This window comes from Mustelus asterias, chromosome 7 (assembly GCF_964213995.1).
Source record: "Mustelus asterias chromosome 7, sMusAst1.hap1.1, whole genome shotgun sequence".
Lineage (NCBI taxonomy): Eukaryota > Metazoa > Chordata > Chondrichthyes > Carcharhiniformes > Triakidae > Mustelus > Mustelus asterias.
The window spans coordinates 18,747,166-18,770,107 of NC_135807.1; the positions used below are offsets into that span (position 1 = coordinate 18,747,166).

Here is a 22,942-nt window from a genome sequence, read left to right on the forward strand (position 1 = left end):
TCTTCCAAAATGCATCACTTCGCATTTATCCGGATTAAACTCCATCTGCCACCTCTCCGCCCAATTTTCCAGCCAACCTATATCCTGCTGTATTGCCCGACAATGCTCTTCGCTATCCGCAATTCCAGCCATCTTCGTGTCATCCGCAAACTTGCTGATTACACCAGTTACACCTTCTTCCAAATCATTTATATATATCACAAATAGCAGAGGTCCCAGTACAGAGCCCTGCAGAACACCACTGGTCACAGACCTCCAGCCGGAAAAAGACCCTTCGACCACTACCCTCTGTCTCCTATGGCCAAGCCAGTTCTCCACCCATCGAGCCACTTCTCCTTGTATCCCATGAGCCTTAACCTTCTTAACCAACCTGCCATGTGGGACTTTGTCAAATGCCTTACTGAAATCCATATAGACGACATCCACGGCCCTTCCTTCATCAACCGTTTTTGTCACTTCCTCAAAAAACTCCACCAAATTTGTAAGGCACGACCTCCCTCTTACAAAACCATGCTGTCTGTCACTAATGAGATTGTTTCGTTCTAAATGCACATACATCCTGTCTCTAAGAATCCTCTCCAACAACTTCCCTACCACGGACGTCAAGCTCACCGGCCTATAATTTCCTGGGTTATCCCTGCTACCCTTCTTAAACAACGGGACCACATTCGCTATCCTCCAATCCTCAGGGACCTCACCCGTGTCCAAAGAAGTGACAAAGATTTCCGTCAGAGGCCCAGCAATTTCACCTCTCGTCTCCCTGAGCAGTCGAGGATAGATGCCATCAGGCCCTGGGGCTTTGTCAGTTTTAATGTTCCCTAAAAAACCTAACACTTCCTCTCTTGTAATGGAGATTTTCTCTAACGGGTCAACACCTCCCTCCGAGACACTCCCGGTTAACACGCCCCTCTCCTTCGTGAATACCGATGCAAAGTATTCATTTAGGATCTCCCCTATTCCCTTGGGTTCTAAGCATAAATCCCCTCCTTTGTCCCTGAGAGGTCCGATTTTCTCCCTGACAACTCTTTTGTTCCTAACGTATGAATAGAATGCCTCAGGATTCTCCTTAATCCTGCCTGCCAAGAACATCTCGTGACCTCTTTTTGCCCTTCTAACTCCCTGTTTGAGATCTTTCCTACTCTCTCTGTATTCCTCCAGAGCTCCATCTGTTTTCTGTTGCCTGGACTTAACGTACGCCTCCTTTTTCATTTTAATCAGATCCTCAATTTCCCTGGTTATCCACGGCTCTCGAATCCTACCTTTCCTATCTATCCTCCAATCTTTCTCTCATGCTCTCCGGATATTTGACAGGGAACGCCACGATGCCCATACAATGTCCACCTGCCAGTGAGAATGGGGGAACCTCGGCTGATGTTACATTTCTTAACCTCGGGGTAGGAGGATGCCAGCTGTAGCCTTCAACCTGCCACTTGCACCATTCTCCCCACAGTAAGAGTTAAATCTGATATCTTCTGAAATATGTGACTTAGATGCATACTGGCATTATCCACTGAGTAAAAGGAAATGACTACATTTAAACAATGGCTTCAAGTTAACATAAGAAAATTGCCAGAGTGAAAGCATTTTTATTTACAGTTAATTTCCTTAAATAGTATTTTTGGAGCGAAGCGAATTGGTTATCGATGCATGGGAAGTGAAGAAATATTACCAGTCATTTGTTTCAATGAAGTATCAGAGGACATCCTTACACGGTGCACAATATGGAGGCTCTTAATATTCGTACATTGCTGGGCTGCGTCATAGCTTGGATAACCATGGTTGAAATGACAAATTTATCTCACAAATATGAGAAAAAGAGGGGTAATAAATCACCAATGACATTGGAGAGTATTAAAATGCATTCGGTTTGTGTTACAGAAGGGATGAAAGTCTGTTTGAGTTTACATCAGCCTCCTGAGACAGTTAACCCTGACTCTCCGCAACTGTACCCTCAGAATTGCACCAGATTAAATGTAAAACAGTTCAGCTTCTCAGGACAGGAGAGAAAAATCACCACAGTTCGCCAGGACTGTTCTATATAGGTCAACGCAAGCTCATATTTCAATGAGTTACCACTTCTATCGACAGCAGGCAAAGCGTTGCCAGGTGGGTTTGTACGCTAATTACTGCACGCAATAATTTTGGGGCCGTCACTTTGGAAATATTGCTAGAATTTTTTTTTTTATTCGTTCATTGGATGTGGGCATCACTGGCTGGGTCAGCATTCCAGAGGGCATTTAACAATCACATATCGACCAAAATGACTAATTTCCTTCCCTAAAAGGCATTAGTGAATCAGCTGGGTTTTTACCGACAATCCACAATGGCTTCATGGTCGTCCTTAGACTTTTAATTCCAGATTTTTATTGAATTCAAATTTCACCATCTGCCACGGTGGGATTCGAACCCAGGTTCCCTGAACAATACTTTAGGCCTCTGGATTATTAATCCAGTGACAATCCCACTGCACCACTGCCTCCCCTAAGCAACTTAATTAAGAGTTAGGCAAACGTAATTGTATTTTGCATATTTGACTTCTTGGTTTTGTTTTATTTAGGCTTCAATCACATGTTGATGTTGGTTCCACATTAAGCCATGCACTCCCTTCAGGTCATGTTTGTGGATGAGCAACAATTAATCATATTTGTTCACCCAAATGTTATCAGGGGGCCATTGTTGTGCAGTCTGCTGCCACCTATCACCGTCCCGGCACACCTGTCGCCAAGTATATTCAGTCCTCAGAATACTTCTCACTGAAATATTTACACAGTGTACATAAATGTGCCTTTTACCTCGACCTTAACTTCATTAGAAATGAGCTGGAAAGAGAAGGCAGCCATTGCTTGCTGCTCAAAATGACTTTATTTCTCATCAATCATTTAATTGGTTTGGGGTAACAGATTGGAGGCCTGAAGGACAGTCCATTCTTCGAACAAGGTAGACCCTAAATAAATACTCCATGGGAGGGTGAGCTGTGAGGAGGATGCAGAGATGCTTCAGCATGATTTGGACAGGCTGAGTGTGTGGGCATCTGCATGGCAGATGCAGTATAATGTAGATAGTTGTGAGGTTATCCACTTTGGAAGCAATAATAAGAAGACAGATTATTATTTGAATGAGTGTAAATTGAGGGAGGTGGATACTCAACGAGACCTTGGAGTCCTCGTGCATCAGTCGCTGAAAGTAAGCACACAGGTACAGCAGGCAGTAAAGAAGGCAAGTGGTATGTTGGCCTTCATAGTGAGAGGATTTGAGTACAGGGATAGGGATGTTTTGCTGCAATTGTATAGGGCGTTGGTGAGGCCACACCTGGAGTATTGTGTGTAGCTTTGGTGTCCTTATCTGAGGAAGGATGTCCTTGCTATAGGGGGAGTACAGAGAAGGTTTATCAAGCTGATTCCTGGGATGGCAGGATGTCATATGAGGAGTGACAAAGTCAGTTAGGATTATATTCACTGGAGTTTAGAAGAGTGAGAGGGGATCTCATAGAAACTTATAAAATTCTAACAGGGTTAGATAGGGTAGACTCAGAAAGAATGTTCCCAATGGTGGGGGAGTCCAGAACTAGGGGTCATAGTTTGAGAATAAGAGGTAAAGCTTTTAGAACTGAGGTGAGGAGAAATTTCTTCACCAGAGGGTGGTGAATCTGTGGAATTCACGATCACAAAATGTAGTTGAGGCCAAAACGTTGTCTGATTTCAAGAAGAAATTAGATATAACTCTTGGGGCTAAAGGGATCAAGAAGGGGGGAATCAGGATATTGAATTCGATGATCAGCCATGATCAAAATGAATGGCGGAGCAGGCTCGAAGGGCCGAATGGCCTCCTCCTGCTTCTAGTTTCTATGTTTCCAAGTGGATGTTAGGCAAACGTTGCGAACACAAAAAAATGCTTATTTCAATCGCTGTTTTCATTAAGATCTGTTTATTTGAACACTGGTTCTTTGACAGTCCAATAAGATGCTTCCTTGAGTCCTTTATTCATTGAAAAAGAATATAAAGAAAGGCTCTCACTTTTCATGGTCTCCAGACATCCCAAAGTGCTTTCCAGCCAATGAGGTACTTTGAAGTGTAGTCGTGTGGTAATGTAGGAAGTGTGGCAGCCAGTTTGCTCACAATAAGATCATCCAGACAGAAATGTGATAATGGTCTGATTGTCTGTTTTCAGTTATGTTGGTTGGGGAATAGATATTGGTCAGAGTATACTGGAGAATTCCCCAACTCTTCTTTTCTGGTTTAAACATCTCATCCAAAAGATGACACCTCCAGAAGTGCAGCACTCCCTCAGTACTGCAGTACTTGAGTATCTGGAGTGGGATTTTAACCCGCAATCTTCTGACTTTAGGGTGAGCGCGTGACTCACTGAGCCTATGGTTGACACTGTCTAAATGGAACGTAGATAATTGAACCTTAGAATGGTCCAAATAAAGAGCAGTGAAATATTGGCATTGTGCCATAAAATGCCCACCAGCATAAATGCTGAGACAACATCACGTTTACAACTTATTGAACTCTCCATTAATATCACAAGCAAAAGCACCGCTTGAGGTGGTCATATATACCAGAAAGGCTGAATCATCTGAATGAACCGACATTATTGTTTTTTTGAGATGGGGAAAGGGTGGGGGGTGCACCACGATTGCTCATATTGCCACTGAGGTGGGTAGATGAAAAATCAGCCAGAATTCCCTCTCTCCCGCAATCTTAGTTGATCCCTGCTGGAAGATAAGCATCTGCAGACATTCAATGGCAGACGGTATGGGCTTAATTATGATGCTTCTGGACTCTGAATCGTCTGCTCACCTCTCTGTGAGGACCCAACAAGGGAACATGGTTATCTGGTGTGGGACCTGATGGGAGCAAGTGCCCATGAAGCTATGTACGCAGTGCATAAAAACACAAGGACATCGGAAAGAGGAACGGGAACTTGGTGCTTTAGACCTGCTCTCCATTCATTAAGATCTGGACTGATATTCTGTCAAAACTCCACCTTCCTGCACTCTCTCCATATTCCTTTATTCTCTTGCTACTCAAAAATCTCTGTCTTGAATATACACAAAGACTGAGCATCCACACATTTCTTGGGCAGGAGAATTCCAAAGATTCACAATCCTTTGAGTGAAGACATTTTTCCTGGAAGCTGGGTTCGTTCCTCTTGGAGACAAGGATGGTAAGGCAAGATTTGATCGAGGTGCACAAGATTATGACAGGTTTAGATCAGATAAATAGAGAAAATCTGTTTCTATTGTACAAAATCAAGGAGATTTTGGGCAAGAGATGTGGCTGTGGGGGGGTGGATTTGAGGTAAAATCTTTTGCACGGTGAGTGGTAATGATCTGGAACTCGCTGTCTAATGGTGATCAATGATTTCAAAAAGAGAATGGAGAAATGAGAAAAAATAACTTGAAGGGCTACAGGACGAGAGAAAGGAGATGGGACTTACTGGATAGCTTTACAGAGAGCATCATGTACCCGATGGGTTGAATGGCCTTCTTCCGTGTTTTTTTTCATTTATTTGTGGGACACGGGTGTCACAGACTGAGCCAGCATTTATTGCCCATCCCTAGTTAGCCAAGGGCAGTTGCTGTGTCTCTGGAGTCACATACAGTCCAAACCAGGTAAGGACATAAGAACATAAGAACTAGGAGCAGGAGTAGTCCATCTGGCCCCTCAAGCCTGCTCTACCATTCAATAAGATCATGGCTGATCTTTTGATGGACTCAGCTCCACTTACCTGCCCGCTCACCATAACAATTAATTTCTTTACTGTTCAAAAATCTATCTAACTTTGCCTTAAAAACATTCAATGAGGTAGCCTCAACCGCTTCACTGGGCAGGGAATTCCACAGATTCACAACCCTTTGGGTGAAGAAGTTTCTCCTCAATTCAGTCCTAAATCTGCTCCCCCTTATTTTGAGGCTATGCCCCCTAGTCCTGGGCAGATTTCCTTCCCTTAAATACATTTGTGATCCAGATAGTTTTTTCCGACAGTTGACAATGGTTTCATGGCCATCAATAGATTCTTAATTCAGACTTTTTCCTTATTGAATTCAAATTCCACCATCCGCTGTGGCGGGATTCGAATCCGGGTCCCGAGAACATTAGCTGAGTTTCTGGATTAATAGTCTCGTGATAATACTGCTAGACCTTCACCTCCCCAGTTAATTTAATGACTCTCCTCTTCTCAGATCTAAATGGCCAACCCTTTATTTTGAACTGGGCACGATGCCCAGTTCTAGACTTCCCAGACAGGGAAAACATTCTCCCAGTTCCTTACCCTGTCGAAGCCCTGAGATCACATTACATTCTTCTTAACTCCGGGGAGCATAGGCCGGGTCTACTCAATCTCCCCTCACTGGAAAATCTTCTCACCCAGGAATCAGACTAGTTGTGAAGTACTAGAGACATGTGGACGGCAGAGTGGCACAGTGGTTAGCACTGCTGCCTAACAGCACCATGGACATGGGTTCAATTCCGACCCAGGTCACTGTCTGCGTGGAGTTTGCACGTTCTCCCCGTGCCTGCGTGGGTTTCCTCTGGCTGCTCCAGTTTCCTCCCACACTCCAAAGATGTATGGGTTAAGTGGATTGGCCATGCTAAATTGCCCCTTTGTGTCAGGAGGATTAGCAGGGTAAATACATGGGGTTAAGGGGATAGGGCCTGGGTGGGATTGTTGTCAGTGTAGGGCCGATTGGCCTCCTTTTACACTGTAGGGATTCTATTCTACCACATCTAGAGGAAGAGCATTACTCCTTCAGCAATCTCTGCTTTGACTCCATCATGTACAAAATCACGTTTGTGGAAACGTGGATAAATTCTTGTTTCCAAATTCTAACTGTGCCAAAAGCATTCAATTGGTTACTCTTGTTAACTGTCCTGGAGGCCAATTTGACAATTGTTTTTCCTCAGAGATAAATAAATACAAGCAAATACGGTACACGGAAAAAATCTCTGTCCAGTCAAGATTTTGTGTAAGGTCGGGTAGCTAGACATCTATGCACATTAGGCCCAATGATCCATTCACAGACAAAATGCAACATGAAAGCATGCAGTGCAGAGATATCGTAAGTGCACGGGTTAGTTGCAAAAACATCCAAGAGTGGAGATAAAAGGTTCGACTGAACGTCAGGAGTGGGAACACAATGAGCTTGCTGTGTGGAAAGTGACAGAGAAAATAAAACCTCTGAAACGGAAGAGAGAGAGAGAAAGAGAGAGAGTGAGTGAAGGAGAGGTAAAAAGGATGGCATGATGACTTGGTCGGTACTTGAACGTCTGACCTGTTAGTTGGTTGTCGCCTGCAGCAGGGGCGATGCGAATGTATGGTGTTGTAAGCTGAGTCACAATTATCGCAGCTAAGGCAAAGGAAGATTTTCCAGGTCAGCATGCATGAGAAAAAAGCCAGACTGAAGCTAGACTAGCAACAAGTATTACTTAGCGACCATATATATATATATATGCTATCATATATCTAAGAAAAAGAACATTACAGACATGTAGCCTGAATGTTGCTGAAATGAGAGACAGGTTGCTGAAGTTTTTCATCTTGCACTCACCAGGATGAACACAAGAATGCCAAATTTCAAATGATCACAACAATTTTGGCATGGTGGTTAACACTGCTGCCTCACAGCGCCAGGGACCCGGGTTTGATTCCCAGCTTGGGTCACTGTCTGCGTGCAGTCTGCACATTCTCCCCGTGTCTGCGTGGGTTTCCTCCAGGTGCTCCGGTTTCCCCCCACAGTCCGAAAGACGTGCTGGTTAGGGTGCATTGGTTATGATAAACTCTCCCTCAGTGTACCTGAACAGGCACCCGAGTGTGGCGGCTGGGGGTTTTTCACAGTAGCTTCATTGCAGTGTTAATGGAAGCCTACGCGTGACACCAATAAATAAGCTTAAACTTAAATTTATACTATAGGAGGATTGGTTGGCAAGCTGGTTCTGATTGACTGAGGTAAGCAAGAGGCTTATCAACCGATCAGCATCCTTTTCTCTTGTAATGTAAATTATGATGATCCTTTGAAATTTGGCATTCTTGTGTCTGTCCTGATGGGTGCAAGATAAAAAGCTTCTGCAACATCTCTCTCTTTCCAGGAATATTCAAGTTCTGTACTGCCAAGAGGCAATGCAATTTATTCTTTTGAGAACCCATTTTATTTGGACACAAAATTAAACAAAATCTTGAATCAATTTATTAACCCTTAAAGAACTGCATTTCTGCCTGTCGACATTCAACACAGAGGAAATAATTGTTAAATTTACTTCATAACTTACCTTAATCTGGCGACAAAATGCTACTGGCATTTTCCACATTTTTTTTCCAGATATCTTTCCCGTTCATTCTTACACCACGTACCAGAAAGCACAGAGTGCCAAGCCCACGGCATTGCAACCAGAAACCAAGCAAGAGACATTCGTATTAATCAAATCTCCAATCTCTCTTCCCCCGTTCAACATGGTTAGTGTTTTGCCTCCCTTTCCTTGCTCAGATCTGGGCTGAGGTCACAAGTTCTCAACCCACGTTTCCCCCTTTCTGTCTTTATCCTTAATGTAGTTCACCTTCCTTATTACCTGGCTTCCTCACAGCATCTCACCTGAGATTAGAACCAGGCTATATGGGAAATCATGGAGAGCACTCACATTCCTTTTAACTGAGAATATAGCAAGATACTTCGTAGAATCATCATAGAATCCCTACAGTGCAGAAGGAGGCCATTCGGCCTATTGAGTCTGTACCGACAGCAATCCCCACCCAGGCCATATCCCCGTAGCCCCACGTATTTACCTTGCTAATTCCCCTGACATTGGGGGGAATTTATCATGGCCAATCCACCTAATCTGCACAGGGCAGCACGGTGGCACAGTGGTTAGCACAGTTGCCTCACAGCACCAGGGACCTGCGTTCAATTCCCAGCTTGAGTCACTGTGTGTGGAGTCTGCACGTTCTCCCCGTGTCTGCGTGGGTTTCCTCCGGGTGCTCCGTTTTCCTCCCACAGTCCAAGGATGTGTGGTTTAGGTGCATTGGCCATGCTAATTGCCTCTTAGTGTACTCCGGGTGCTCTGGTTTCCTCCCACAGTCTAAAAGACGTGCTGGTTAGGTGCATTGACCCAAACAGGTCCCGGAGTGTGGCGATTAGGGGAATTTCACAGTAACTTCATTGCAGTGTTTATGCAAGCCTTACTTGTGACACGGGGACTAGCTAGGGTAAATGCATGGGATTATGGGAATAGGGCCTGGGTGGGATTGTGGTCGGTGCAGACAGACTCGATGGCCTCCTTCTGTACTGTAGGGATTCTATGATTCTATCTTTGGACTGTGGCAGGAAACTGGAGCACCTGGAGGAAACCCACGCAGACACGAGGCTGGGATTGAACCCACACAGTCACCCGAGGCTGGGATTGAACCTGGGTCCCTGGCGCTGTGAGGCAGCAGTGCTAACCACTGTGCCACCGTGCCGTAGCCAAAGCTACCATAATTGTGACTTATATTTTGTTTTGAATCATCTTCTAATTTTCCCTCTTGCTGCCTCCAGCAAGCTCGCTCCTCAAAATAGCTTCTTCTGCCCCAGCAGGGGAAAGTCACTGGTCTGTTCAGAGCCACTTCCATTACTCTGACTGGCAGTTCAAGAGGTGAGTTTGCTGTAGTGAGCAGCAGTGTAATTTAGTGTCGTGTCAAGATGCTTTCTAATTATGTCGCTGATAGGTTGATTGATGAACACTGAGATGCATTATCATTTTGTTGCTCCTGCGCTGGCTGCCTCTATCGCCTCCCAAGTTTTTAATTGCGCTATTGTGTAAATGGTCTCCATAGTGACAATTACCATTTCCTTTTTTGTGTTTTGCTTCAAACAGCGCTCTGCTCGGAGCCAAAACGTGTGGAGAGCTGTTTGCTTTTCCATCTGAGTTGATTTTACCTGGCGTTGGAAGTTGGGCAATTTGCAATGGGTGTTCCTGATTTCATGGCCCCACACAGTGCTAATTAGGAATGTGAATGTACCTGACACGTTTGATGGCAGTGTGTGAGGATTGGCAACTTTGAACTGACAACGTGCAATTGACGCTTTAAAAAAATATATCTTGGTTACAGCGGTCATTCTAGGTTAAAAGCACTGTTCCAACAAGCCATTCACTATCTGTTATTCACTCAATCATCTTAACCTGATGAAGGAGCAGTGCTCCGAAAGCTCATGCTTCCGAGGGCTTGACTATCTACCAGGGTTTCTCCCACTTGACATGGATAACTGCAGAAAAATGACATGAATGCCATTTGCGCTGGGTTTCTGAGTTCCTGTGGAACTGCCATTGACATTAGGGCTTAGAGGGTGAATTTCCCCACCTCCCCCCCCCCCCCCCCCCCACCTTCCTCCCACAGACCCCTGCCCCCACACTTCAACCAGAGAGCAGATCCAAACTCAGCCTCATGCCTCCCGTACCTGATGTCCACTAGGTCCTTAAATTGTACAAGTAAACACAGTCACTGGCCGGAGTCAACTACTGCTACTTGGTTTCTAACTTAAAAAGCTTCAACACTTAGTAACTAGTAATTAGTAACTCGTTGGTTACTAATTTAGGGCTAACCACGTTGGCACAGTGATTAGCACTGCTGCCTCACAGTGCCAGGGACCCGGGTTCAATCCCCGGCTTGGGTCACTGTCTGTGCGGAGTCTGCACATTCTCCCCATGTCTGCGTGGGTTTCCTCCGGGTGCTCCAGTTTCTTCCCACAGTCCGAAAGATGTGCTGGTTAGGTACGCTGGCCATGCTAAATTCTCCCTGTGCCTGAACAGGCGTTGGAATGTGGCGACTAGGGGATTTTCACAGTAACTTCATTGCAGTGTTAATGTAAGCCTATTTGTGACGAATAAATAAGTAAACTTTATAAACCACTAGTCAACAGTTACCAGTGCTAATGTTAGTCGGCACGGTGCTGGGAAAAGAAATATGAGACTTGCCCGTTTTGTTCTGTGTTACGCAAGCTAGTGTTTGGCCCCATTAAACCTACAGATGGGCTAACAAATATCATTTATATATCCACAGCAGGCGTCGAAAGGTTGAAGCTGTGCTTTAACACGGCAAGTTCCGTGCTCCCATTGCAAACCATTTAAGAATTCGGAAGGCGATTCCTCAGAAATGAAAAGTAGTCCTTTGAGGGTTAATAAAATGGATACCTTAGTGAACCATGACACTAACAAAAGCAGAGAAAGAGTCATAGAATTCACTGAGTTACAAGCATACAATTGTACACAGATGCATGTTAAAAAAAATGTTTGATTTATGTAGAGCGGAGTGCAGTTAAACGAGGCGGAAGTGCCACAAAATTAATTAACAGAATCACTTTCAGGCACCCAAAGATAAGCAAACTTGCACAGGCGAGCTGATGAAGCCAAAAGGAACATACACATTTTGACGAATCGGGTTTATAAAGAACTATCAAAGCCTGGAGGAAACTTATTAAAGTGAAGTATGAATAACGTATTCATAGAATCCCTACAGCGCAGAAGGAGGCCATTCGCTCCATCAAGTCTGCACCGATCACAATCCCACCCAGGCCCTATCCCCACAACCCCACGCATTTACCCTAGCTAGTCCAACAACACTAAGCGGCAATTTAGCATGGCCAATCCACCTAACCCGCAAGCCTTTGGACTGTGGGAGGAAACCCACGTAGACACGGGGAGAACGTGCAAACTCTGCACAGTGACCCAAGTTGGGAATTGAACCCGGAGCCTCTGGCGCTGTGAGGCAGCAGTGCTAACCACTGTGCTGCCGTGCCGGCCCAATGAAAGGAAGAAAACATTTTCATCCAAATTCTGGCTGCCTAGAATATACATCCGGGCGTGTATTTTAAATACTTTTACAATCAGAAATGGGCGATTGTTATGACAGCGGAGTAAGAAAGAACAAAAACTGAGACGTACCTTTTGTGGCCACCCTGATGCAGTCAATTTTGGTTTCCTGTGTCAAATGAAGAGGAAAACTGTCACTTCTGGTGCCTCAGCTAAAGCAAACACAACCTCACCACCAATCCTATTTAAAATCCATCGATAAGATTGACTCGGAGGAACAGTGATGCGTTTGGCCACATATAAGCAATAGCTCTTAACAAATTCAGCGTGTAGCCCAGCTGTTGACAATTGGAATGAAATGTACTTGGCATTCCAGATAAATACTTCAGTTAACATTTTGCGGAACAACCAAAGATATTAATTGGCAAAGGCAGCGAACAGCCTTCACTTCAACAACCGGGCGACCTTGAGTGCTGTGGAGGGAAAGTCTCAGCGACATGTCTCACAATTATTAAAACAAATCAATGGTGCTTTAGTTTGGCATTGGCGTGGCAATGTGCGAAGGAAGCCATTGCTTTGCATAACAAAACACTTTCAGGCTCCGATAAATAAGCACAGTTCATCAGAGGTTAATTTTACTTGTGATTTCTGTAGAAATCTGAAAAGGATTCAGGGAACAGCCATAAAGAAGAATACATTCTGTCTGACTATAGTTCATAAGGTCTCCTTTATTTAAAAAGAAGCCAAGATGGAATAGGCAAACACTCCTTTTCAAGTATTTTCACAAACACATGCAATGACATATTTTTGGGTAGAAGGATATAACAGTGTTCGGGATTGATTACTAAAGAAGCACCTAAGAAAATAAGAGAGTATAGGGGACTAAAAAAGGTCATTTTGAATCTCTACAATGTTGAAGGAGGCCATTCTGCCCATTCTGTCTGCACCGACCACAATCCCACCCAGGCCCTTTCCCCGCAACCCCTCATATTTACCCTGTTAATCCCCTGACTTCAAGGGGCAATTTAGCATGGCCAATGCACCTAACCCGCACATCTTTGGACTGTGGAAGGAAACCGGAGCACCCGGAGGAAACCCACGCAGACACGGGGAGAATGTGCAACTCTACACAGACAGTGACTCGAGCCTGGAATTGAACCCGGGTCCCTGGTGCTGATAGGCAGCGGTGCTGACCACTGTGCCACCGTGCCGCCCACATAGCACATTGCACTCACTGGTTCCAAATCACATGTACCATTGTCTCTAACATGAGGCCTACCTAAATCTCTTTTATCCGCAAGAGAAGGTTGCAAATTTTCTACTTTACCTCGAACCTAATGGCCACTGAGATTAAACGCTTCAAGTTTTTCTGTGACTGTATGTACTGGAGTAGTTTGTCTTTCTGAACAATACACCTTCTGGACAACACAACCACAGGGCAGAGTAAATCAGGGTTCCTCAGGAAAGCGCAGGGAGACGAGGAGGGATGATATCTAATTTGGTGCTTGGAACAAGTTGCAGCTTTTGGCAATGAAGATGGATGAGTTGGAGATTGAAGGTATTTGTGGACCAGCTGATGAGAGAGAGAGAGAGAGGGAACTTGTCATGGCTGAGAGAGGAGGGAAAGAACCTGCGCTTAGAACGCAGAAATGGAACAATTCTAGTTGACAGTCTTGTCAGGCATCAGTACTAATAATCAACATTAATGCAGCTGTATGGCATTTTGAAAAGTCAAAGTATTGCTGAGAAAAGAAGAATGCTGTCAAAGCTTTTCATTTTGCATGTATCACGACAGGCACAAGAATGCCAAATTTCAAAGGCAGTTACAAGTTATACTGCATGAGAAAAAGCTGCTGATTTGTTGACAAGCCAACATTGATTGGTCGAGGCATTGTCATGGAGAGTACATCAGAGGACTATTGTCCCCCATACTTATGTTGAATTTTTTTTTAAAACACAAATACTTGGACATGTTCCTTTTGCCTGCAGAGGACTGGACCCTGCATATGAATGCATGCAGCTTCTAGCAAGTTACTGATGATATTAAATTGGTTGTTGGTGTAATTCTCAGCACACTCAGGATTGCTCAGTAAGTGCTCACATCGCAGATTCACATCTAATGTTAGATATTACATTCTGAGTTTTGCAAGCCCTGGCTGGTTGAGAGCGGTCTGTTCTCTGTGTATTGCAAACTGTGGAAGGAACATGCCGTTTGATACAATCCTTGGGAGGTGTGGCCTATTTACATGGCATTGCACCAGTCCTGATATTCATATTCAACACATTACTTATTTATATGGTGACCGGAAGGTCAGTTTAACTCAAGGGCAACGTCCTGTTAGTGGAACATACAACTTGTGTTGCCGCTCCATAGCAGCAGTGCAAAACAGCAAGCTTCACCTGTTGCCCTATATTTTGAGATACCTTACTCTTCCTGGGTTATTTAATGTAGACTAGGCATTTTTCAGATCTTAAAGTGATGGCCGACAGCAAGCAATGTTCTGATTGGGCGAGCCATTGTCTGGCAAGATAGCCTTTTTTGAATGAAACTAAAGCTTGAAGGACAATAGTTCCCTGGTGCATTCTCCATGGCATGCCTCAACCAACCACAGTCAATTTTGTTTAATTTGCCAAGCACCCAGCACCCTTTTCTAATGCAACATAAGTTATTGTTTCCTTTTGAAATTTGGTATTCTTGTGTTTCTCCTGATGAGTGAAAGGCGAAAAGCTTTGACATCATGTCTCTTTTCCAGCAATACTCATGTTAACTCAGCTGACTGTACAGCTGGACCCTGACACAGAATGATGCTATCAGCGCGGTTAAATTCCCGAACCAGCTGAGGTTATTCATGAAGGCCCTGCTTTCTCATCCTTGCCCGAGATGCGATGACCCTCAGGTTAAATTATCACCGGTCAGCTCTCCCCTTTACACAAAAGGGAAAGGTCATCTGGGATTATGGTGAATTTACCTATTTACTCAAGCTCTGCACCACCAAGTGACTAAAAGTCAAAGTGCTCCATGGTATGAATAACATTTAAAGTGCAGTGACTCTTATTCTAATGCGATGGGATCTTTAGCATCTTGTCAATTAGACAGAGAGGACAACCTATGAGGAGGTCAGTGCTTTAACACAGAAATAGGAGCAGGAGGAGGCCATTCGGCCCTTCTGGCCTACTCTGTCACTCATTATGATCGTGGCTGGTCATCCAACTCAGTAGCCTGATTCCTCCTACCTCACCCTGATCCCACCTTAACAAAGCAAGGTGTCTCAATAGCACGCACAATCCCTGGTGGGTCAGGCTTAGGCCCATAACCTTCTGATCCAAAGGTTGTTGCCAAATTGAGCCAAGTTGAACTAACAAGATAAACACCTCCTCGATCACACAGTAGCGTTACAACGAAAGTCAATTATTTGTCAAAGTTTAAAAAAGATGCACACTTTGATGATGGTAAAACATTCAAAGGAACAACCAACTGACATTGCTTCCTATTTTGCTGTAAGTGATTTGGGCAAAAGTTCCCAACGGAGACAAAGCACGCAGTTAAAGCATGTTAAATGATCAGCATTACTGTAAGGTGTACATAACAAAAACACCCCGAAGAAATACAATTAGAAACATGAATTAATATTGCCCATTAATTATCTCCTAAAGGTGAAAATTCTTTGCAATTTATATTCGAGCATATCAAAAGGAATTTTATTTTCTTCCCATGTCTCTTTAGATGTGTTAACTGCTGATGAGGCAATTGCTTTTAAATTTAGACTACTTTTCAAGGACTAGTTATTCTTTCCTAAAGAGGAGAAGAGCAATAAGCGTACACTTAATTCAACGCAAACTGCTTTGGTTCAGAGGTCGCTTTTTGTATTCATTCGTGGGGCATGGGCGTCGCTGGCTGGCCAACATTTATTGCCCATCCCTAGTTGCCTGAATGCAGTTGAGAGTCAACCACATTGCTGTGTTTCTGGAGTCACATGTAAGCCAGACCAGGTAAGGACCCTAAAGGTGAATTAGATGGGTTTTTCCGACAATCGACAACGGTTTTATGTCATCAGTCGATTCCTAAACCCAGTTATATTTATTGAATTTAAATTCCACTATTTGCCGTGTTGGGATTCGAACTCAGGTCCCCAGAACTTTAGCTGAGTTCCTGGATAATAGCGATTAGGCCATTTTTAATTGTTTTTTTCTTCTAGCCTCCTTCTCTGATTCAGAGGGTATGCTCTTGATCTGCTTGTTCTCCTGTCTCACACAATGCTGCCTTATTGCCAACTTTCAACCTTATCTAACAAAACTCCCAAGGTGTCTCAGCATCCTAATTTCCATTCCTTCCCATTGGGAAATCTAATCTTCCACCTGATGTCTGCTGACAGTAATTCTGATGAATTGGCAGAGTGAGGAACAGGAGCACAATCCTACATCCTTTCTACTTTGTGTGGTCCTAACAAGAAAGGTCCCCAGTCCACCAGACCAATACTAATTTAACTAATTCGGACAGACTAAGTCGGTTAGGATTGTATTCATTGGAATTTAGAAGAGTGAGAGGGGACCTCATAGAAACTTATAATTAGGATTAGACAGGGTGGATTCAGAAAGAATGTTCCCAATGGTGGAGGAGTCCAAAACTAAGGGTCATAGTTTGAGGATAAGGGTTAAACCTTTTAGGACTGAGGTGAGGAGAAATTTCTTCACCCAGAGGGTGGTGAATGTGTGGAATTCATTACCACAGATTCCACACATGTGATTTCAAGAAGAAATTTGATATAGCTCTTGGGGTTAAAGGGATCAAGGAATATGGGGGGAAGGGGGGAATCAGGATGTTGAATTTGATGATCAGCCATGATCAAAATGAATGGCGGAGCAGGATTGAAGAGCAGAATGGTAGACTCCTATTTCTATTTTCTATGTTTTTATGTAACTTTTAAAAATGCAAAAACTATCTCTGAACAGTGGAGTTATTTTTGTATCTATGTGCATTTAGCCAGACTGCTGATTCAGTTAGTTGTTGAGGTGGGATGCCATTTTTGAACACAGCAGATCGTTTCTTCCTTACTCACCAATGAAACTCTGTGAATTGTAAGGTCCGGTTTGGGTTTGGCCATGTTCCACCCACACAATTGCCTTCCCAGCAACATTTACTTTCCAGTATCATACATGGTGATTGTCTACTTAGCTGAAAGGCCACAGGATTGCCACTTCAACCTATTACCATTCAATGGTGGTGGATGGAAAATTTTCGGATTGGAGGCAGGTTGCTAGCGGAGTCCTCTGCTCTTTGTGATTTTTATTAATGACTTAGAGGAGGGGGCTGAAGGGTGGATCAGTAAATTTGCTGATGACACCAAGATTGGTGGAGTAGTGGATGAGGTGGAGGGCTGTTGTAGGCTGCAAAGAGACATAGATAGGATGCAAAGCTGGGCTGAAAAATGGCAAATGGAGTTTAACCCTGATAAATGTGAGGTGATTCGCTTTGATAGGACAAATTTAAATGTGGATTACAGGGTCAAAGGTAGGGTTCTGAAGACTGTGGAGGAACAGAGAGATCTTGGGGTCCATATCCACAGATCTCTAAAGGTTGCCACTCAAGTGGATAGAGCTGTGAAGAAGGCCTATAGTGTGTTAGCTTTTATTAACAGGGGGTTGGAGTTTAAGAGCCATGGGGTTATGCTGCAATTGTACAGGACCTTGGTGAGACCACATTTGGAATATTGTGTGCAGTTCTGGTCACCTCACTATAAGAAGGATGTGGAAGCGCTGGAAAGAGTGCAGAGGAGATTTACCAGGATGCTGCCTGGTTTGGAGGGTAGGTCTTATGAGGAAAGGTTGAGGGAGCTAGGGTTGTTCTCTCTGGAGCGGAGGAGGCTGAGGGGAGACTTAATAGAGGTTTATAAAATGATGAAGGGGATAGATAGAGTGAACGTTCAAAGACTATTTCCTCGGGTGGATGGAACTATTACAAGGGGGCATAACTATAGGGTTCGTGGTGGGAGATGTAGGAAGGATATCAGAGGTAGGTTCTTTACGCAGAGAGTGGTTGGGGTGTGGAATGGACTGCCTGCAGTGATAGTGGAGTCAGACACTTGAGGAACATTTAAGCGGTTATTGGATAGGCACATGGAGCACACCAGGATGATAGGGAGTGGGATAGCTTGATCTTGGTTTCAGATCAAGCTCAGCACAACATCGTGGGCTGAAGGGCCTGTTCTGTGCTGTACTGTTCTATGTTCTATGTTCTAATTCCTCCAAGGGTAGAGCAGAAGAAAATTGAAGGATGGAGAAGCTTCAATAAAAAGTTTATAATTTGCCAAACTCAACACTCCTACACTTCGTTACTAGGTTTCTCAGGGGTTATAATCCCTTTTTTGTCTTTTCATTAGATGTGGGCATCACTGGCTAGGCAAGCATTTATTGTCCCTCCCTAAAATAGGGACAGGAGTAGGCCAGTCGGCCCTTCGAGCCAGCTCTTCTATTCATCATAATCAGGGCTAATCACCCAGCTCAATAGCCTGATCCCGCTTTCTCCCCATATCCTTTGATCCCCTTCACCCCAAGAGCTATATCTGACTCTTTCTTGAAAATATATAATGTTTTGGTTTCAACTGCTTTCTGTGGTAATGAATTCCACAGGCTGACCACTCCCTGGATAAAAAGTTTTGTCTCATCTCAGTCCTAAAAAGCCCCTATCCTTAGACTGTGACCCCTGGTTATGGTCTCCCCCAGCATTGGGAAAATCCTTCCTGCATCTACCCTATCTAGTTCTGCTAGAATTTAATAGGTTTCTATGAGATTCCGCCTCATTCTTCTGAACTCTGTCGAATATAATCCTAACTGACTCAATCGCTCCTCATACGTAAGTCCAGCCATCTCAGGAATCAGTCTGGTTAGAAGGTGGTGGTGAGCTGTCTTCTTGAACCACTGCAATCCATGTGGTGTAGGGTACACGCACAGTGCTTTAGGGAGGGAACTCCACGATTTTGACCCACTGACAGTGAAGAAACGGCAATATATTTCCAAATCAGGATGATGAGTGACTTGGAGGGGAACTTGGAGGTGGTGGCGTTGACATCTGCCTACTTGTCATTTATGTGGTAGATGTTACTGGTTTAGAAGGTGTTGAAGAAGCCTTGGTGAGTTGCTGCAGTGGATTTTGGAGGTGATATATACCGCTTCACAGTTCACCAGTTGGAAATGGAGTGAATGTTTCAGGTAGTGGTTGGGTTGTCAATCAAGCGGACTGCTAGTTCCTTGTTAGTGTCGAGCTCCTTGAAAGTTGTTGGGGCTGCAGTACTCCAGGCAGGTGGAGAGCATTCCATCACACTCCTGACTTATGACTTGAAGATGGTGGATAGGCTTTGGGAAGTTACTTGCTGCAACATTTCCAACCTCGATCCTGTTCTTGTTGCCATGGTATTTATAGAACATAGAACAGTACAGCACAGTACAGGCCCTTCGGCCCTCGATCTTGTGCCGAGCTTTGTCTGAAACCAAGATCAAGCTATCCCACTCCCTATCATTCTGGTGTGCTCCATGTGCATATCCAATAACCGCTTGAAAGTTCCTAAAGTGCCCGACTCCACTATCACTGCAGGCAGTCCATTCCACACCCCAACCACTTTCTGAGTAAAGAACCTACCTCGGACATCCCTCCTATATCTCCCTCATGAACCTTATACTTATGCCCCCTAGTAACAGCTACATCCACCCGAGGAAATAGTCTCTGAACGTCCACTCTATCTATCCCCCTCATCATCTTATAAACCTCTATTAAGTCACCTCTCATCCTCCTCCGCTCTAAAGAAAAAAGCCCTAGCTCCCTCAACCTTTCCTCATAAGACCTACCCTCCCAACCAGGCAGCATCCTGGTAAATCTCCTTTGCACTCTCTCCAATGTTTCCACATCCTTCTTATAGTGAGGTGACCAGAACTGCACACAATATTCCAAATGTGGTCTCACCAAGGTCCTGTACAGTTGCAGCATAACCCCACGGCTCTTAAACTCAAACCCCCTGTTAATAAACACTAACACACTATAGGCCTTCTTCACGGCTCTATTCACTTGAGTGGCAACCTTCCGGGATCTGTGGATATGAACCCCAAGATCTCTCTGTTCTTCCACATTCCTCAGAACCCTACCGTTGACCCTGTAATCCGCATTCAAATTTGTCCTACCAAAATGAATCATCTGGCACTTATCAGGGTTAAACTCCATCTGCCATTTTTCGGCCCAGCTCTGCATCCTATCAATGTCTCTTTGCAGCCTACAACAGCCCTCCACCTTATCCACTACTCCACCAGTCTTGGTGTCATCAGCAAATTTATTGATCCACCCTTCAGCCCCCTCCTCCAAGTCATTGATAAAAATCACAAATAGCAGAGGACCCAGCACTGATCCCTGTGGTACACCGCTGGTAACTGGTCTCCAGTCTGAAAATTTTCCATCCGCCACCACCCTCTGTCTTCTATGAGATAGCCAGTTACTTATCCAATCTATTTCCCTCTATCCCACACCTCCTTACTTTCTTCATGAGCCGACCATGGGGGACCTTACCAAATGCCTTACTAAAATCCATGTATACGACATCAACTGCTCTACCTTCATCTACACACTTAGTTACCTCCTCAAAGAATTCAATCAAATTTGTGAGGCAAGACTTGCCCTTCATGAATCCATGTTGACTATCCCGGATTAAGCTGCATCTTTCTAAATGGTCATAAATCCTATCCCTCAGGACCTTTTCCATTAACTTACCGACCACCGAAGTAAGACTAACCGGCCTATAATTACCAGGGTCATTCCTATTTCCTTTCTTCAACAGAGGAACAACATTCGCCACTCTCCAGTCCTCTGGCACTATCCCCGTGGACAGTGAGGACCCAAAGATCAAAGCCAAAGGCTCTGCAATCTCATCCCTTGCCTCCCAAAGAATCCTAGGATATATCCCATCTGGCCCAGGGGACTTATCAACCCTCAGGTTTTTCAAAAGTGCTAATACATCTTCCCTCAGAACATCTACCTCTTCCAGCCTATCAACCTGTATCACACTCTCATCCTCAAAAACATGGCCCCTCTCCTTGATGAACACTGAAGAAAAGTATTCATTCATCGCCTCCCCTATCTCTTCTGACTCCATGCACAAGTTCCCACTACTGTCCTTGACCGGCCCTAACCTCACCCTGGTCATTCTTTTATTTCTCACATAAGAGTAAAAAGCCTTGGGGTTTTCCTTGATCCGACCCGCCAAGGACTTCTCATGCCCCCTCCTAGCTCTCCTAAGCACTTTTTTTTAGCTCATTCCTTGCTACCTTGGAACCCTCAAGCGACCCAACTGAACCTTGTTTTCTCATCCTTACATACGCTTCCTTTTTCCTCTTGACAAGACATTCAACCTCTTTTGTGAACCATGGTTCCCTCACTCGGCCATTTCCTCCCTGCCTGACAGGGACATACCTATCAAGGACACGCAGTATTTGTTCCTTAAACAAGCTCCACTTTTCATTTGTGCCTTTCCCTGACAGTTTCTGTTCCCATCTTATGCTCCCTAATTCTTATGTAGCTGGTCCAATTAAATTTCTGGTCGATGAAGGCCAAGTTGATTCTTGTCACTCAGGTTTTGATAATGGGGGAATTGGACAATGGTAATGCAATTTAATGTGAAGGAGAGCTGGGCGGATTCTCTTTTGTTGGAGGTGGTCACTACCTGGTGCTGGTGAGTCACAAACGTTGCTTGTTATCTCATGGGGGGGCAGTTGCTCCAGGAAACCAAATGTGCCAATTGGATCAAAGTAAGTGTGTTTCCTGGATGTGGAGGTTGTACTTCAGGCAAACCTGCTTTACAATGACTAAACTGCCGGATTACTTACAGCTTTACAGGTACCATAGTAGAAGAATTATAGGCTGCAATTCTCTCAAAAGTGCTGAATTGGTGGGAGAACTGTTCTAAACTGTTTTGTCAATTCAGCTTCTCAGCTGAATCTCCGCACTCTGTGCATTACAGAGGTCCCAGTCGGGAATCTCATAAAAACCCAAGGGGCAGGGCCTATTCGCACCGGAGTTTGACAGTTCTGGAACTCTGCGCATGCGCAGTGGTCCCAATCTGTCAGACTCCCCGTTGCTGACCAGCCTGGGACACCCCCAGTGCTGCCCCTCCAGCCCCCCCCACGGCCCGATTGCAGCCCCCACAGCAATTCCCAGGCTAGCCCTAACCCACCCCACCCCACCCCAGAGCGCCCAATGTCCATCTCCCCCACCCCATCACCCCCCCCCCGCCCCCCAGCAGTGGTGATCCCCCACCCCCCTCACCCCGGCGGACACCGCCCCACCAGTGACCACCCCCGGAGGCACCCCACCCTCCCTCTCTGGCAGCGGCAGGCCAGCCCCACCCCAGCCCACCCCAATCACTGCCCTCCCTCCATCCCAGACCGATCGCCATGCAGAGTGGCAGCGGGGCCCCCAACACGCACCGATTGCCCTTAGGCCCCGCCCACAGTAGGCCCCGCCCCCTTGGCACTGTCCGATGTCTGATGAGCAGTGCCAAGGTGCCCCCTGGGCATGGTCACTTTGCCCCTTGGGCAGTGTCAGAGGCACAGGTTGGCACTGCCAGGGTGCCCATGTCCAGGGGGCAACACCACCCCCGCCGCTCGACCCCCTGGGGGGCCCCGATTACCCCCCTTCATTCCGGCGGGGTCTCCCACTAGTTCCCTGAACATGGGGAGCTCGTCTGAACCCCACCGGAATGAATTACTCCTGGCGGAGTGGGAGATTCAATCGGGACCTTTCAGGTCCCGATAATTAGCTAATTTACATATTTAAAATACATGCAGAAAAGAGTTAAATGACTTACTTGCCTTCCCGCTGGTTTCCAGCGTGGTCTGACCGGTGACTGTTCGCCGGCTCTGGGAGATGCGCATGCGTTCCCGGCGCATGCACAAATCCCGGTACAAGGCCGGAGACGCGCATCTCCCACTGCGACCCGACAGAAAAGTTGCGGGTCGCGATGGGAGAATCGTGGCCATAAGGTCTGTTAAATAGCATGCACAGGTAATTGCTAAGCCTCTGCTCCAGGTGGCTCTTTAAGTCAATGTCTGAGCTAGTTGCTTCAGTATTGCAATATGCCTTAAGATACACAGCACTGTAAGCTTTCTCTGTGTGGTTTTCACTAAGA

The 22,942-nt window shown here is 45.2% G+C and overlaps 1 protein-coding gene across 5 annotated transcripts in view; it reads right to left on the bottom strand.

The window, feature by feature from the left end:
* The window catches only part of LOC144495597 (receptor-type tyrosine-protein phosphatase mu-like), an 896,407-nt gene that overhangs the window by 243,255 nt on the left and 630,210 nt on the right, over nucleotides 1–22,942 (bottom strand). For 3 of the 5 annotated variants that reach the window (XM_078215746.1, XM_078215745.1, XM_078215747.1), the window contains exon 13: nucleotides 11,913–11,949. In XM_078215746.1, coding sequence (XP_078071872.1) covers nucleotides 11,913–11,949 — 37 coding nt within the window. Of the gene's footprint in view, nucleotides 1–7,276; nucleotides 7,352–11,912; nucleotides 11,950–22,942 lie in introns of all 5 variants that reach the window. The other 2 variants (XM_078215744.1, XM_078215743.1) reach the window with 1 other exon arrangement.